This window comes from Schistocerca nitens, chromosome 2, assembly GCF_023898315.1.
Source record: "Schistocerca nitens isolate TAMUIC-IGC-003100 chromosome 2, iqSchNite1.1, whole genome shotgun sequence".
In the NCBI taxonomy this organism is placed as follows: domain Eukaryota; kingdom Metazoa; phylum Arthropoda; class Insecta; order Orthoptera; family Acrididae; genus Schistocerca; species Schistocerca nitens.
The window spans coordinates 13,251,046-13,266,872 of NC_064615.1; the positions used below are offsets into that span (position 1 = coordinate 13,251,046).

A 15,827-nucleotide genomic window follows, 5' to 3' on the forward strand; every position below is an offset into this window, starting at 1 on the left:
AACGTCCCCTTTGAACAATTATTACAGGACTGTGCTTAAACTGACACACAATATTTTTTTTAGCGCAACGCAATCTGACTTTCAAAAAATCCCTACAAAAGAATTGCCCTGACTAACATTAACCTATACGTTTCACAAATCACTTACCTCACAAAAATCTTCACTACTCAAGCTACTGCAATACTGCGAGCGCCACTACTGCCAGCTAAATAAAAGATTCAAACTACGGAAGGCACTAACTACTGATAGGGATAGTTAGCAAATGAAAGATATTAACAGAGAACAACCAATGTATTTACCTCAATAGTCATAATATATATAGCAGCATGACAAATTACAAAACTCCGCCATCTCTCTCCCCACATCCACCACTGCTGGCGGCTCACCTCCAACTGCGCAACGCTACGCGCTGTTCACAGCCAGCTGCCTAACACTACAATGGCGAGTATTACAACAATGCAAAGCAGCCACAGGCTGCACACAGCACAGCCAGTGATTTTCATACAGAGGTGGCGTTACCAATAAAAAAACCTAAACAGCCTACTTACAAGTATATCGGAAACCGACCCATACGGACTTATATTTACATGCAAATAGCTGTCACCATCCTTCGCAGACGAGTAGTGTTCTAAGAACTTTGGTACACCGAGCACACGTCACATCTGATGAAAGTAGTTTAAAAGACGAACTTTTACATCTGAAGAGGGTTTTTGAGGACAATGGGTATTCTCCACAACAGATACGTAAGGCACTACAAATAAAACCTAAAGTGTCCGTAAGGAATGCAGAAGATGACGAGGAAACATTTAAATCCATGGCTTTCCTGCCGTATGTGGGAAGCCTTTCATCTAAAATAGGACGGATCCTCACTAAAAGTAAAAGTGATTTTTCGTCCACCGGCGAAGACCGCTGCACTCCTGGGTTCCGTTAAAGATGACTTACTACTCCGCAAGCCTGGAGTTTACAAGATACCATGTGAATGTGGCCTTTCATATATCGGACAACCGAATCGTGCAGTCAAAGAGAGCTGTACGGAACATCGCAGGTACACTCGGCTCTTACAACCCAGTAAATCGGCTGTGGCAGAGCATTGTATTGATTCTGGTCACTCTATGGTATACGAAAATTTCGAAATTCTGACTTCTGTTTCATCTTTCTGGGACTCCATAGTAAAAGAGGCAATTTAAATCCGCTTGACGAATAATTTAATTAATAGAGACAGCGGTTTCACATTAGATAAATCATGGAATCCGGCACTTTCAATATTGAACTTACAAAGACGTCGCTACAGTTCAGCTCCCAGTAATACATCGACCTCCCAGCATGGATCGAATGCGCAGCCACAGACGTAACTCATGCATATCGTACGTCTTTGCCGCCGATCAACATCACTGGCGCCTTGTTTATCTGTGGCCGCATGCGCAGTGGCGCGGCCCGCGAGTTTAAAAGGATGGAGCGAGCGCTGGAGCGTCAGTCGTACGGCTCTCTCTGAAGATGGCTGAAAGGTATACAGCCGAAATATTAGAAGAAGCAGAATTTATGCGGCTGCATTCCCGAAACTTAATGGAGCAGTCTTTGCGCCGCGTAAACCTGGAGATTCACATACATGTACATGCTTGGCACTGTCATTAAGCCAAGAGATTTAAAATAATTTCTGCAAGGCTCTCTGGGTGCTAACCCCTCCATGCACCTGATTGTATTTTCAGATGGCAGAAGAAAGCGTTCAGCCCCTGGGGTGTTACCCCAAAGCAATATTCCATATTGCAGTTGGGAATGAAAAAAAGCATAGTATGAGTGGAGTAGCAATTGCTTGCTCACACTTCCTTAAATTATACAATAGGAAAAGTACTCGTGCTAATTTACTACATAGATAATTAGTGTGTCCTTCTCATGAGAGCTTTTGGTCTATGATTAGTGCAAGTAATTTCACTGTTTTTTTTTCATTTTTAGTTACTTTGAGACTAAATATTATTTCTTCTGTTTTTGTTTGATTTATGCACAGTTGGTTTGCCTGACACCAGTAATTAGCCATCTGCATCATTAGTCTATTTTTGTCCAGTACACTCTAAGTTCTCTCCTGTACTTATGTCATATTGTCAGCATATAGTATGTTCTTACATGGTATGTAATTCGAGAAGTCATTAACATAGACAATGAACAGAAAAGGTCCAAGAATAGAGCCTTGGGGTATTCCTATTTCTATAGGGAGTATTTCTGACCTCTGCTTATTTGCATATACAAGTTGTAACCTATTGCTTCGATAAGATCTGAATAGTCTGAGTGTGTCATCTTCAATGCCATAGTATTTTAACTTTTTGATGAGCGTCTTGCGACACCGAGTCGAAAACTTTACTTAGGTCAAAAAGTGTTCCAGACATTGACACCCTTTTTTCATACCCTTCATTTCAATATCTTTTGCTATACATTTAATGAGGAGATTACCGAGTCCATAATAATCTTCTGGTTTGGAATTACTTAATTTGTTTATTGACTTATGAATATCATTTAATGTGATTCAGGTCTAAGTGAACTTCTCACTTCTTGTCTGTTTTGCCCAAGTGAGCAATGCTGCTGCATCAGGGGCAGAATTGATGGGTGGAGTGGTGACGCTATTTACAATATATTCATTGAGAATATTGCAGTCAATAGGGATACTTCTTTCTTTATTGGTATTATTAATTTCCCTTTTAATGACAGTACAGACAGCTTTACATTTATTTTTAGAATTTAAAATATATTCATCATTTGCAAAGCACTTAGCATTTTTTATTTCTAATTTGTAAAGGTTTCTCATGTTAGTGTAATTTTCCTTGTCCCTATCACTGTTACGAGATTTGTCTTTCATAATCATCAGTAGTATTCTGAGTTCGTTAAGTTGTGGGGTGTTCCACTTGTTAGTATTTTGTTGCTTATGAGTAATATTACACTGGTACCTTTTGGTTACCAAGGGGCATGTCATTTCTACTATGCGCTTGATCTCTGCCAGGAAAATGGAAAAACATTTATTAATCGTTTTCTTGTTATACTTTACATGAGTCCAATGCATTTCTTTTAACTGGTTTATCATTTTGTTTACATTGGATTCACCTAGAATTCTATATGTCACTTCTCTCTGTGTAGAACTGAAGGCTGACTTTTCTATTTGAAGCCATAGGCCTGCATGATCTGCTATACCTAATTCTATTAGATCACATTGTATGGAGTCTTTGTACATTGCTAATTTTGTTATCAAGGCATGCGTTCAGTCTAGTGGGTTTTTCATTGAGACAGTAATAGTTTAATGACTTCAGAGTGTTAATAATATGAATTACATTTTTTTTTCTCTTTGCCCTTATATCTATGTTAATATTACCTACAATTACAATTCTATGATGTTTATATTTTGACAACAACAATATTAAAGTATTAATTTTTTCTATAAATGCTATCTCATCAGAGCCTGGGATTCGATAGATTGAGACAATTACAGTTTTCTGGTTATGCATTACCACACCAGCTACTTCTATTGTAGCTTCAAGGCATGTTCTACTAAGGTCTATAACTGAGTAATGCAATTCAAGGTTACTTTTGACATATATTAAAACCCCACCATGTGTAATACTTTTTCTGCAGTAGCTTGTAACTAACGAATATCCAAGAGGAACACACAAGTCCATTTCAGTGTCTTTCATCCATTGTTCATTGACGCATAGAACACTGCAGTTGGTTTTATCGAGCCAGTGTTGTAATTCGTTGATTTTACACCTTAGAGATTGTACATTTATATGAAGGAGGAGGAAACTGTCACTGCTACATAATGGTATTCTACTTTCACAGAACTTTCTGTATTCATTTATTTTCGCTACATGATCCAGGGTTGCACAATTATCTGAATGATTTAGACTGCTGCAGTTTCCACTTATATTGTGGTTTCTAACTTTCCTTCGTCTGCAATGTCGCTTTCTCTAAAAAAAGGTGTACAGTCATGCTCTGTGGGACTGTCTTTTAAGACAAGGCTGCTGCGTGCTCGTATTTCATTTACAACTTTGCTTATCTCCTGACACAAAAATGTTTTCCCATGGTAATGTAGATGCTCACCATGTTCAGTGTGCAAATTTCTTTCAAGTCTGCTAATATCCACTACATTGCATTTAGCATAAATGGAACATAGTTGTCTGATTTTAATATTTGTTTTACGAATCTCTTTGTTAACACATGAATTATAGATCAAGTCATGTCTATCAGGTATCGTCACAACAATCGTGTTTTCCACCTTACTTACATCTAAAAAAATTTTCAAACCTGTTATACACTTTTTGGCTTCATTATGTGCTACATCATTTGCACCAGTCACACAAACAACACAGTCACTGTCTCTTGTTGTATTCTTCTGTTCTGAGATGCCTTCAACAATATTTTCTGTCCTCGCACCAGGTTTTACGATGCCAGTTGCACGAAGATCCGTATTCACATCCTGTAGAATATTTGCTAGCTTTCTTCCGTGGCTGTCCGCTAGAAAAAGCACATTGTGTTTCTTTGTTCGCTGTTTCTGGCTGTTGGCGATGTTTTTGCAGCTCCTTACAATGTTTTTATCTTCACGTTTGGTGGCTTGTTCACTTTCAATGTTGCTTTCTGGTAACACACAACTCGTTTGTGCACACGAGATTAGGTTTATTCCATGTATTTCGTTGTGAGCAAGGCACTTTTTTTAGTCACTTTGTTTGGCATTACACGAGAAATAGTTTTTCAATTGTTTACACACTTTAGGCCACTGTATTCACTTTGAAGGGCATTTGAGTACGGCCTATTTACGCAATTTTGACCATTACTTTCACTGGAATGCGTGTTTAAGCTGTTTATGCTCTTTTGGCGTTTACTGCTCGGAACCAATGCTTTTAACTCACGGTTTTCGTTCTCAAGTTTAGTGATATCTAGTCTCAGTATATCAGCAACTATCTGAAGACTTTTTAATCGTTCATTTAACTTTTCGATTTCTTCTTTACCATTATTACAAACACTTTTTTACAACGTGGCTGTAGCTTTTTGTCTCGTTAATATTACTCACTTCTGCACTTGACGCGCTTTCCCTTAAATATTGTACAGCTTCAGAATCTTAAACATGAAAAGATTGTTTCTCCTATATCCTTGATTGAAATTCGTGTCACAGAGTGCTGTTAATTTCATTAGAATGCACTTACCTCGAAATTCTGCTTTCTATACTGCTTAATCTGTCGAACACTGAATTCATTAATGCAATCTTCTAAGGTAGTTTACTCAAATTGAAATTATTTCCGAATAGCTGTATATGTAGAACTGAACAAACTCATTCAGTAGCTCTTCCAAATGAAAGTACTGGAAACTCAATCTGGTAGGAATGATAAGGAATACTAAACATTTTTGAGCCACACTGATTAATATAACTATTCTGTGTGACAATAGTTGCAAATATGAGAGACATTTCACAGCCAGCTTCGTATTAACCTCGCAGCAATGGTCCCGAATTAAGAAACAAATGATACTGGTCCATGATACATACCAGGTAACTACTTTTTAAAAAATTGGTAAATGTGGTGCAATGGAAACAAATAACATGCTACAATTTTTTTTATTTACTTACCCTTGAATGAGGCATATACACAAATTCCTGTCTGGGAATAGCTGCAATCCAGCTATTTCTCAACTTCACACATTTGGGAAATCGAAACATCTGCACTTTCATGCCTTTTTGGGATTTATAATTTCCCTGGCGAAAGGAAAGGCAGCACTTGTATCCCATACTTCGCGGAACTGTAGGCGAATACTGTATGAAATATATATCACTTTCACGTGTCACACACTTTCAACACAACATAAACGCCAACACGACTGCCGACTGAAGATAAGATGGCCAACTGTTTGCGACGTCACGCCCCAATATGGCCGCTGTGCGTAGGCCTTTTATCTAGAAGGCTTTGGTCCAACCCGGCCGTGGCAGCTAACTGGCGCTAACGTCTAGGGAGCGAAAACCAAACAGGAAGGCGAGTAGTGGCGCGTGGCTCTGGCGAGAGCCCCTGCGGCTCGGTGGCCAGGAGCGCCTCAGTTCGACCCTCTGCCCATCAGGTGGCTGGTGAACACTTTGGCTAACCTTCCAGGATGGTGGCGGAATGACTGCGTCCACATGGCGGCCAGTATTTGTTTATATTACGGTCTTGCAGCTTCAGGTGTCCCGTGTGCCATGTGCCAAAGTGTCGCTGGCTTTAGTAGCTGTCGGAGAACTGATGGACGCCTGGAGAAGACAGTGGCGCAATGCTGTTGAAATGTTTCAGAAAGCGTCGAGCTAGGAATTCTAAAGTACCAACGCACAAGAAACGTAAGACTTAAGCCATAAAAGACAAATTTATTGTACAAGGCACTCCATATTCTTACTACGTATTTATTTAGCACGTAGAATCTAAGTAACTCAAGCAAATGCATCCAAAGCTACAATACAAATTTAGTATTAGAGGCTGTACAATTTAACTTGAGATTTCTAATCATAATGCTGCGTCCAGTTTCGCCCTACTCTGGTGGTTCTGTTTCAACTTGAAAATCTGATTATAATACATATAATAATGAAATACAATATTCGGTTTGTTATGCCAGTTGCATTTTTTTGTGAAAACAAAGTCACAGTAGTGGAAAATACTTAAATATCGTCTATTTTAATACAGAACTACCCACTTTGTCTAAGTTGCCTATGTACAGATGCGAAAGTACCGCGGGTGCTGTCCCTGCGGGGACAGCTCAGCATACAGTCGTCATGGCGGTGTTGCATTGCATTCAGGGAATCCGGGCACGCTATGTAGATGGACCAACTCGTCGCTATAAACCTATCCACACTGCTGTGTACCAAAACGTACAACTAGTACTGCCGGAGAAACTAACCAGAGACCGAACCGAGCAGTACTGAATGCAAGCTTGAGGACAGAGAGTAAAGTGGGCGTTACTGCTATCAGCAGCAAGTGAATGGAACCTAGTTTACTTCCTAACAGGACGAACAGTGCATACTGTCGACAACTGCAATGTGTGCAGATATTTTCAGTGCAATTCATATACAATGAAAAATGGGGTTATATATCATACGAAGTGCAGCTACTCTGCAACGAGTCTCCAGTATCAAACTATTGGGAAGATATCCTTGAAGAACGTACGACATTTGATCAGATTCACTCTGCACATAATGTGATATGAACTCTGGTGTTATTTCACAGAAAAACTTTTCAGAGACTCTAGTCTGTAAATGTGTTGGTGGAAAAGAGTCTAAAATTGTGCATGAGTGCGTCACTGCTTCTTCTGCTTCTGCTTGTTGCCCTTGCAGAAGGAGACTGCCCGCCGCGTGAGGAAGTAGACGAGGCAGAGTGTGAGGGCAACGCCCACCAGCAGGAATGCGACCACGTCTATCAGCATCAGCTGCCACCAGTGGAGGTCGAGGGCGGCGCTGCGCAGGTGTGGGGCCCCCCTGTAGCGGATCACGTACTCGATCCACCACACCGCCCGCTCCAGCGAGTCCGCCCTGTGCTCGCGGAACACGGCCGACAGTCGCTTCATGTTGTCTGCGTATCTGTATAAGAAAACATCATGCGTCTAAGGATACAAACTGAAGTAACCTTATTCGAAGTATACCATCCTTAAGTGATAGGTTAACACAGAGCAAAGATTTACGAGATGAACATACGTGAAGTAAACAGACTGACAACAAAACAGAATTCAGTTTAGTAGCTCCAGCCTTGTTTGATGAAGGTCACCACATTAGTGTATCCTGAGCAAGTCTCTTCAGCTCTGTATAGCTATCACAAATAGCGTCCAGTTTAATTTGTTTTCTATATCAACACCTTGGGCTCGCCCTACGAATTTTACCTTTCTCACCCCCACAACTATTCCTCCACGCGTTATCAATTGTTTGAAGTCTCAAGAACTGTCCCGTCAAACAATCCCTTCCTTCAGCATAGTTGTGCTATAAACCGTGTTTCCGCCGATTCGATTCACTATGTCGTCATTACTTATCCTATCCACTCATCTGATTTTCGCTCCATCTGAAACAACACATTTCGAATTCACTTTAAGTCCGTTCAGTTTATCGTTCTTCTCACTTCCATTCATGGCGACATTGCAAATGCTTTCAGAAATCGTTTTCTAACACTTGAATTTATATTGCATGATAACGAAGTACTCTTTTCTTGCTGCTGAAAAACTGCAGTTAACATTTTGCTTCCCAAATAGCAGAACTTATCTACCAGTGCTACAGCCCGATTTCCTAATCAGTAGAAATTTATTTCATTCGACTGCCCTTATCAAACGAAGTAAAGTGGAATTCTGCCAGTTACTAATATTCTAGTACCGCTAAGTAATTGATTTTCCAGCTGTATTTCAGCGAACATATTGTGGAAATACTACATACACTAGAAATTACCAAAATCCTACATGTGATATCCCATAAATCTAATAATCCTCGTTAATTATAAAAATACATTTAAATTTTCTGAAAACCACTTTAATGAAGAATAAAACGTAAGTTAAATCGCACAACAGTTTATAAATACTAAGTTTGTGAATGATCAATCTGGAATAGCAAAAGAAACAGCTATCAGAGTGTGAATTCCAACAGGTCCATTACTTCAGTAATGGGAGTGGCCGTTTTCTCTGTTTTCGTAGGATGGCATTAGTTATCTGTAGTGTAGGCTCTGCTGATTTGGAACAATAAAGATTTTGTATTTTAAATAATGCAAGTGTGGCTCCATCAGAAACTTTTATGTTTGTTCTATTACTATTGAAAATATATGTTTGAAGAGTTTTTTATTGAGCATGTAACTTATGCTGCCCCTGCAATTCACAATAGGCCTGATTGAGGTTGGGACCTAAGGTTAAGTGCATGTTGGCTCATTGCTACAATATAGCTTGCCGAATGGTCAGCAATAAGTTTATGTTATCTGAGATGATTTTAATCTTTCTTTAATTCTGTTTGTTGGATCTTTTGGTATTTTTGTTAAGTTGTAGCATTGAAAGAAGTCTTAAGTGATATGTAAAGGTATTTTAAATTACCGCTACCAGTCACAAACTTCGTTAACTATTATATTACTTATTTATTTAGCAACACGTTTCGAGGGAATACCTCATCTTCTGGCCAAAAGCATTACAAAAATTATCTTACTATAAGGTCATACTGATGTTACATAGTTTTCCCATAAGTGCTGTGGATATGTTAGAACAAAATTATCCGTAATTACGAACTAGCGGCACAGCACAAAAATAATAGACTACAGCACTACACATTATGTAAAACTGCAAGTAAGAAGTGAACTGATTAACAAAAGGAAACTGAACTCAATTAAGGCCAACGACGTACAACAGTCGGTAATTGCTACCCTACGCATAGGGGAGGCCGTTAGTGCCGTCGACATACGAGGGTTGAATGCAAAGTAATGCCTCCACTTTCGTTAATTCAGTGTGGTTGGGAATATTTCAATAAACCAAACGCAGAAATAATCCTTAGAATGCGATCTTTAATTACCAATATTCAGTTTTCCACGTAATCACCAGTCAATTGGACACATTTCTGCCAACAATGAAAAAGTTTTCTGAAGCCGTCCGGAAGAAGTTGACGCTCTGTTTCCGCAACCACAGTCTGACAGTTCTCTCAACGTCTTCATTAAAAGCATAATGATGTCCCCGAACATCATCTTTCATTATCGGGAAAAGATGGAAGTCAGAGAGTGCTAAATCTGGACTGTACGGAGAATACTGTACGGTGGTGAGATTCAATCTCTGAAGTCAGCACCCGGGGTACCCATCGTGTACAGATCTTACGATAGCCAAGCAAAGCAATAATGTGACCCACACGTTCTTGTAAAATGCCAATTGTGCTTGCAATTTCTCTCTGAATGATGCGGCGATCGTCCTGGATCAATCTGCCAGCGTTTTGTTTTTGAAACTCGGTGGTTGCTGTCTCAGGGCGCCCAACTCTGTCACGGAGGTCAGATGTTCCCGTCAACATCTTTAACCTTACTAGCCCAACAACGCACAGTACCCACATCAACACAATCACCATGAACTGCTTTCGTTCTCTCGTCTGTGCAGGGTTCCATACTTTACACTGTAACAACACAACAGTTCAGTGCTAAGGCTTCCCGTCAACTGGAGCTCTAGAGAAGAGGCTACGGAACAAGCCAGTACCTGCCGCATATCAATGCTGCCAACTGTTGAAGAGTTATGAAGGTAAATAATAAATGTCGTGTGACTATGGCCTCCCGGCGGGTAGACCGTTCGCCGGGTGCAAGTCTTTCGATTTGACGCCACTGCGGCTTCTTGCGCGTCGATGGGGAAGAAATGATGATGATCAGGACGACACAGCACACAGTCCCTCAGCGGAGAAAATCTCCTACCCAACCGGGAATCGAACCCGGGCCCTTACAACTGACATTCTGTCGCGCTGACCACTCAGCTACCGGGGGCAGACATTATGAAGGTGGAGGCATTACTTTTCAGTCAACCCTCGTATCTCGATATATCGGTAGTTTAAATCTATTAAATCTATCGATGGACTGTTTGCCTATCGATAATGCGTATCCCTTCTTCATTGTGTGACTGGAAATGAAAATTTAAGCGTTGATCAAAAAGTTTCCGTTCGGAGGCCGTACAGTCCAGAATCGGTATGCCACACAGGCAAAATCACCCGGTGCATTGAGACAGCGATGCACCAGACTGAAGATACCCGTATGTGTGAACAAGTCCGTAACTGCCTACCGCACATCCTCGTCGACCGTTCAATGCCTCTTTTAAGGGAACGAAGGCTTTATAATCACGAAGGGAGAATATTAGAACTGTAGTTTCCCGCTCGAGTTGGCGTAAGTTGTGCGTTGCGACATGGGAATGTGCGTCATCATTAAGCAGCAGCACCCCTGGGCGCACCATTCCACGACGCTGCTTTTCGACAGACATGCTTCCCCATACACATTACTCATTCTCCGTTGGATTACCAGTAGCCTATCTGCCTTTCAGCAGCCAAGAAAAGACTAACATCACGTTGGTCGTGTTTGGACGCATTTGGTAATAACATCGCCATTTACCGCACACGTTGAAAAGGCACGAATGCGAGACTGATCTCTTGCCGACATATCGGTGCTTCTATACGTGCATCGGAGTCGCGCTACGTTTCGTATACGCTGCAGGAGCGCTCTCAAACGGAAACTTTTTGATTACTCCTTATATCCTCCAATTTCATTACACTGCAACTAAAGAAACAAAACACCCTCCGAACAGGCATTGAAGGCCCAACGGTACAGATCGGCCACCTTATCCTCAGCCCTTAGGCGTCACCAGATGCGGATGCGGAGGAGCATGTGATCCAGCACACCACTCTCCTGGCCGTTGTCAGTTTTTCGTGACTGGTGCCGCCACTTCTCTTTTAAGTAGCTCCAACATTGGCCTCACAAGGGCTTGTAACACCACAGCTCTAATGCTGTACGGATTTATTTTGCTTTTTTCCTTTGGTTTAATGTTATAACATTGAGTATCTGTACATGTGTTTGAATCGATAACATAAAATTTTATACTCCTCTCTTTGTTAAAATTTTTATGTCGTGGTTTGATTCTATGCAGTGTGGTATATCTGTCATTTAAATTCTTTGTCCCATTTGGAGGGAACAAAACTTGCTATACATAATTATAATTTCTGTGTAAATAATTTTTTGTAGAAATACCCATTTGTGCAAATGTTCTGTTTTATTTAAAATGTTTCTTTACTGTTATGTAAACTGCTGATCCTCGCTTAGGGTTCTTAGTTATTCTGTGTATAAGAGGTAGTGTGGTTCCCCTCGGGAACGGGACTGTCTAGTGTGCGCAAATTGTGGTTGGCCTAGGTAGAAAAGGTGGAACAAGAGTCAGTCGGGGACGAGCTACCAAACTGTGCACTGCCATGTAAAGTTGCATATTGTGCTGGTGCCGAGAGAGGCTTTTTCTGCCACTTTCCAATGCCTCGGATGGATGGATGGATAAATAGCTGGAACGATTCTGGAATTGGTATCCATCATCGCCACCAAGAAGGGACAGTGTCCAGCAATTCTGCCTGCAAATCCACCTACCAACACGCAGTTGCCACCACATTGCGCAATCACTGTAACGAAGTGCTATAATAATGTACAGTGAAGGATCAGCTTATTGGATGTGTTAGTGTGCTCAAATATAAGGTAACTTGAAACTGATTTCATGTACCTACCTTGATTTTTCCCTATCACAACACCTTTCAGGTTCCTCTCCATTTAAACTATTATTACCGAGTGTCCTAGTTTGTGGAAAAAATGAAAGCCTCAGAACATTAAATAATGTTTGATCTTTGGTAAGAAGGGAGTATTCAGATTTACCGTGGATTTAATGAAATTGTGGGAGGTAGTAAATGTAGTCTTGTGAAAGCCTTCCATGGATGGAAACAGTCTAATTTAAAGTTTTGTGGAGTTTCGAAGTCACCTATTTAATCATTTACTTGCAAGTAGAAGATTGTGGTGGAGGAGGAGATTAGTGTTTAACGTCCCGTCGACAACGAGGTCATTAGAGACGGAGCGCAGGCTCGGGTGAGGGAAGAATGGGGAAGGAATTCGGCCGTGCCCTTTCAAAGGAACCATCCCGGCATTTGCCTGAAGCGATTTAGGGAAATCACGGAAAACCTAAATCAGGATGGCCGGAGACGGGATTGAACCGCCGTCCTCCCGAATGCGAGTCCAGTGTGCTAACCACTGCGCCACCTCGCTCGGTGAAGATTGTGGTAATAAAGACAATTTGCAGTTTCTTTTAAAGATTAAATGCTCTTAAAACTGAGGCTTATAAAAAGTTTTGCTTAGTTAACGATCATAGTGCTACTTGTAATAAATTCTAAAAGGTGAGTCAGTTTCTTGCAATTTTGTCAACATTGTGTTTCACTGTAGTAAAAGTGGAAAGCTGCAATAGTAGAAAATTATATGTTCATGATTGCTAAGTGGTTGTCTCTCTTATGTATTGGAAGTGCATATTAATAGTATAACAGGATCCATAGTTTGTCTATTGTGCTAATGCTAAGTAAAAAGTAACGGGAAGACCACTATTTATGAAAACCATAATTTCTTTATTCAAAAGATAGTGAGAAGCAACCTGTTAGTAGATTCCAATTAACTCTCATTTTAAATAGTGAAGTATTTAACAAAGAGAGACTTAACCTATGTCCAATTTATGTTATAAAGACCATTCAGTTTGAACAAGCCCTGAAAGTAATAGTGTGTTTTGGTATCTGTTATATTTTTGCAAATAGTTTGTGCTGCTCTAGCTGTTAGCTTCAATCTTACAAACATATGTATGTGTCAGAGTTCATTGCACTCACGTATGACAAAGTATAGGTTGTGTTTATCCGTTGAAGTTACTAATAACTATTTTCTTGAACAAGAATGTTAATCATTCTCTTGCCTAATTAGGCTGGCGACCGTTTTCTTTAACCGTTAAACAGTGCAGATAAAAATTTTGTTTGTTACTGTTCAAATATTTACGTAATTCTTTCATTTCCGATAAGCCATCCCGTTAGGTACAACACGGTCAACACAACAAAATTCCTCTCAGAGGGTAACACTGCTCTGTTGCTTTATACCACAAGTGCTTTAATAACATAATTTTATTTCACGACCTGCCTCTAAATTTAAGGTTATGGTATAGCAGTAACAGACAGTACTGTTATAGGCTGAGTGCACCCCACTTGCCAGCAGCACTCGGCAGACCAGGACGGTGACCCATCCAGGTGCTAGCCAAGCCCGACAGCGCTTAACTTCGGTGACCTGGCATTAACAGGTGTTACCACTGCGGCCAAGCACACTGCACCGACTTAAGGGGGGAACTCCCCGGCGGACTTTTGCTACCTAAGTAAAGATATGAAATCTATACCATTCGTTCTAGATTTAGCAATTGTAAACTACCGCTATTTGCTATTAAAATTTGATCCACAATGAGGAATGAAACAGAGAGAAACTATCACGAGAGACTTTTTAAGATACATCAGAGACTTACTTTGTATTCCCCAGGACGGTACGTATAGAACGTATCAGGGAGTCCTTGGTGAGGTCCCTGAACTGTAATCTGACGCCGATCTCCGCCTGGGCGACCTTGGCAGCGGTGTGTGGCTGATCACCGAAGAAGGGAATGACCAGCAGTGGGACCGCGTGGTACGTCGCCTCATTCATACTCTGGAGACCTCCCTGCGATATGAAGAGGCGGACTTTCGGGTGATCTGTAAACAAAGCACCACATGACAGAAGTGGACGTACAGTACAAATGTTAATTGTTGTTCTTTGGTGATGATTGTAGTGGTGTCTGTTTGACAAGCTGCAGTGTGTGAAAGAATTATTTTAAAAGTTGAAATAGAATGTAAATGAAATGTTCCCTTGCAGGTGGGTGACGTAGATAAATGAATCCATAATGAAGTTTCACTCTGCAGTGGAATTGTGCTGATTTGAAAATTCCTGTCGGATTAAAATTGTGTGTGAGAGCAGGACGCCATCCTCTAACATATGCCTTTCCCAACAAAGCTATCAAAGGTCAATTCATTACACGCCTCCACACCCTTACTTCCACCAATACCTCTTCTACTGTTTTCTACTGCTTTCGTAAAGTTCTGAAGGTAGGAGGAGGTATTGGTGGAAGCAAATTGTCGGGGAAGACAGTGAGTTGTACTTTTACAGATTTACTAGCGAAAAGGAAAGATTCCAGGTTCGAGTTTCGGTCCGGCAACCAGTTTTAATTCACATGGAAGTCTTAAATAGACGTTAACCTCATACCATAACAGAGTCTCCCATTTGTACCAGAGACTAAGGCAAAAAAGAAAGAATCTAACCAGCGAGAGAGAGAGAGAGAGAGAGAGAGAGAGAGAGAGAGAGAGAGAGAGAGAGAATTCCTGACACGTTGCGGAGCAAAATCGGTTGTTTTCTCGACAAAAAATACTATATATTAGAGACACTCTGATGAGGGGTGTAGCAGCCCTTTTTCTGTTTTCGCTTTTTCGTCTAATAGGTGAAAGTTCGATTTTATTTTTTACACGTTGTCATTGAAGGGTTTTACTTTAATATTGTCCCGGCTAAGTATCAGTTTCATTACTTTTAAAACCCAATGTTAAACGTGGGTCACTACAGGTATAGTCTTCCCAATTCTAAGAGAAAAAAAAATCTGTAGTAGCTTTACTACCAATGTTTACAGACGACGATACTTTAACCTTTCGTTCAATTGTTTTAGCTAAGAATCGCTAGTTTCTTCTTGGCATTAACGTTTATTAATCTAAATTAAATTAATGTTCAAGACTTGTATTATGTTTCAAATTAACAACGTCAGTTTATTGACAAAAATTATTAGTAAATAGGTTCACTCATACGATCTCATTCAAAGAAGTTCTTTAATTAGATGTCTACGTAGGATTCCCGCTGGCATCAGAGATGTTAGATAATATCCTGTCACTTTCGGTAAATACGTTCTTTCTATTTAATATCAGCTGTTACTAACTATGATCACTAGTCGCGTGAAGTTAAAGTTTCCCACTATCACAATTCAAAGTCCGAATCCGGTTAAAATTCTCAATTCAGTAAAGCGTTTAAATATTCACACGAATTGACATTGAAGCCAAAGAGATTACTATTCACCTTCCCGTTTATGTCGAAATTAAAGTCTTGAATTGACAATCCTCAAATACAATCTCGTCACGATCTATTCTTGGTCCCCCTTTAATAACGTCCCAATTATTGTTCTCTAAAGCTGCACGTCCTAAATAACTTCCGAACTAGAACAGACTAGAGACTGGAGTATCGTAATTACAACGTATGGCTGTTTATACTTTA

General features: G+C 40.3%; 1 protein-coding gene across 1 annotated transcript in view; it reads right to left on the reverse strand.

The window, feature by feature from the left end:
• Positions 1–6,335: 6,335 nt before the first annotated feature.
• The window catches only part of LOC126235677 (UDP-glucosyltransferase 2-like), a 115,016-nt gene continuing 105,524 nt past the window's right edge, over positions 6,336–15,827 (reverse strand). The window contains exons 6-7 of the mRNA XM_049944405.1: positions 14,014–14,233; positions 6,336–7,558 (exon numbers count right to left, since the gene is read on the reverse strand). Coding sequence (XP_049800362.1) covers positions 7,279–7,558; positions 14,014–14,233 — 500 coding nt within the window. The 3' untranslated portion in view covers positions 6,336–7,278. The remainder of the gene's footprint in view (positions 7,559–14,013; positions 14,234–15,827) is intronic.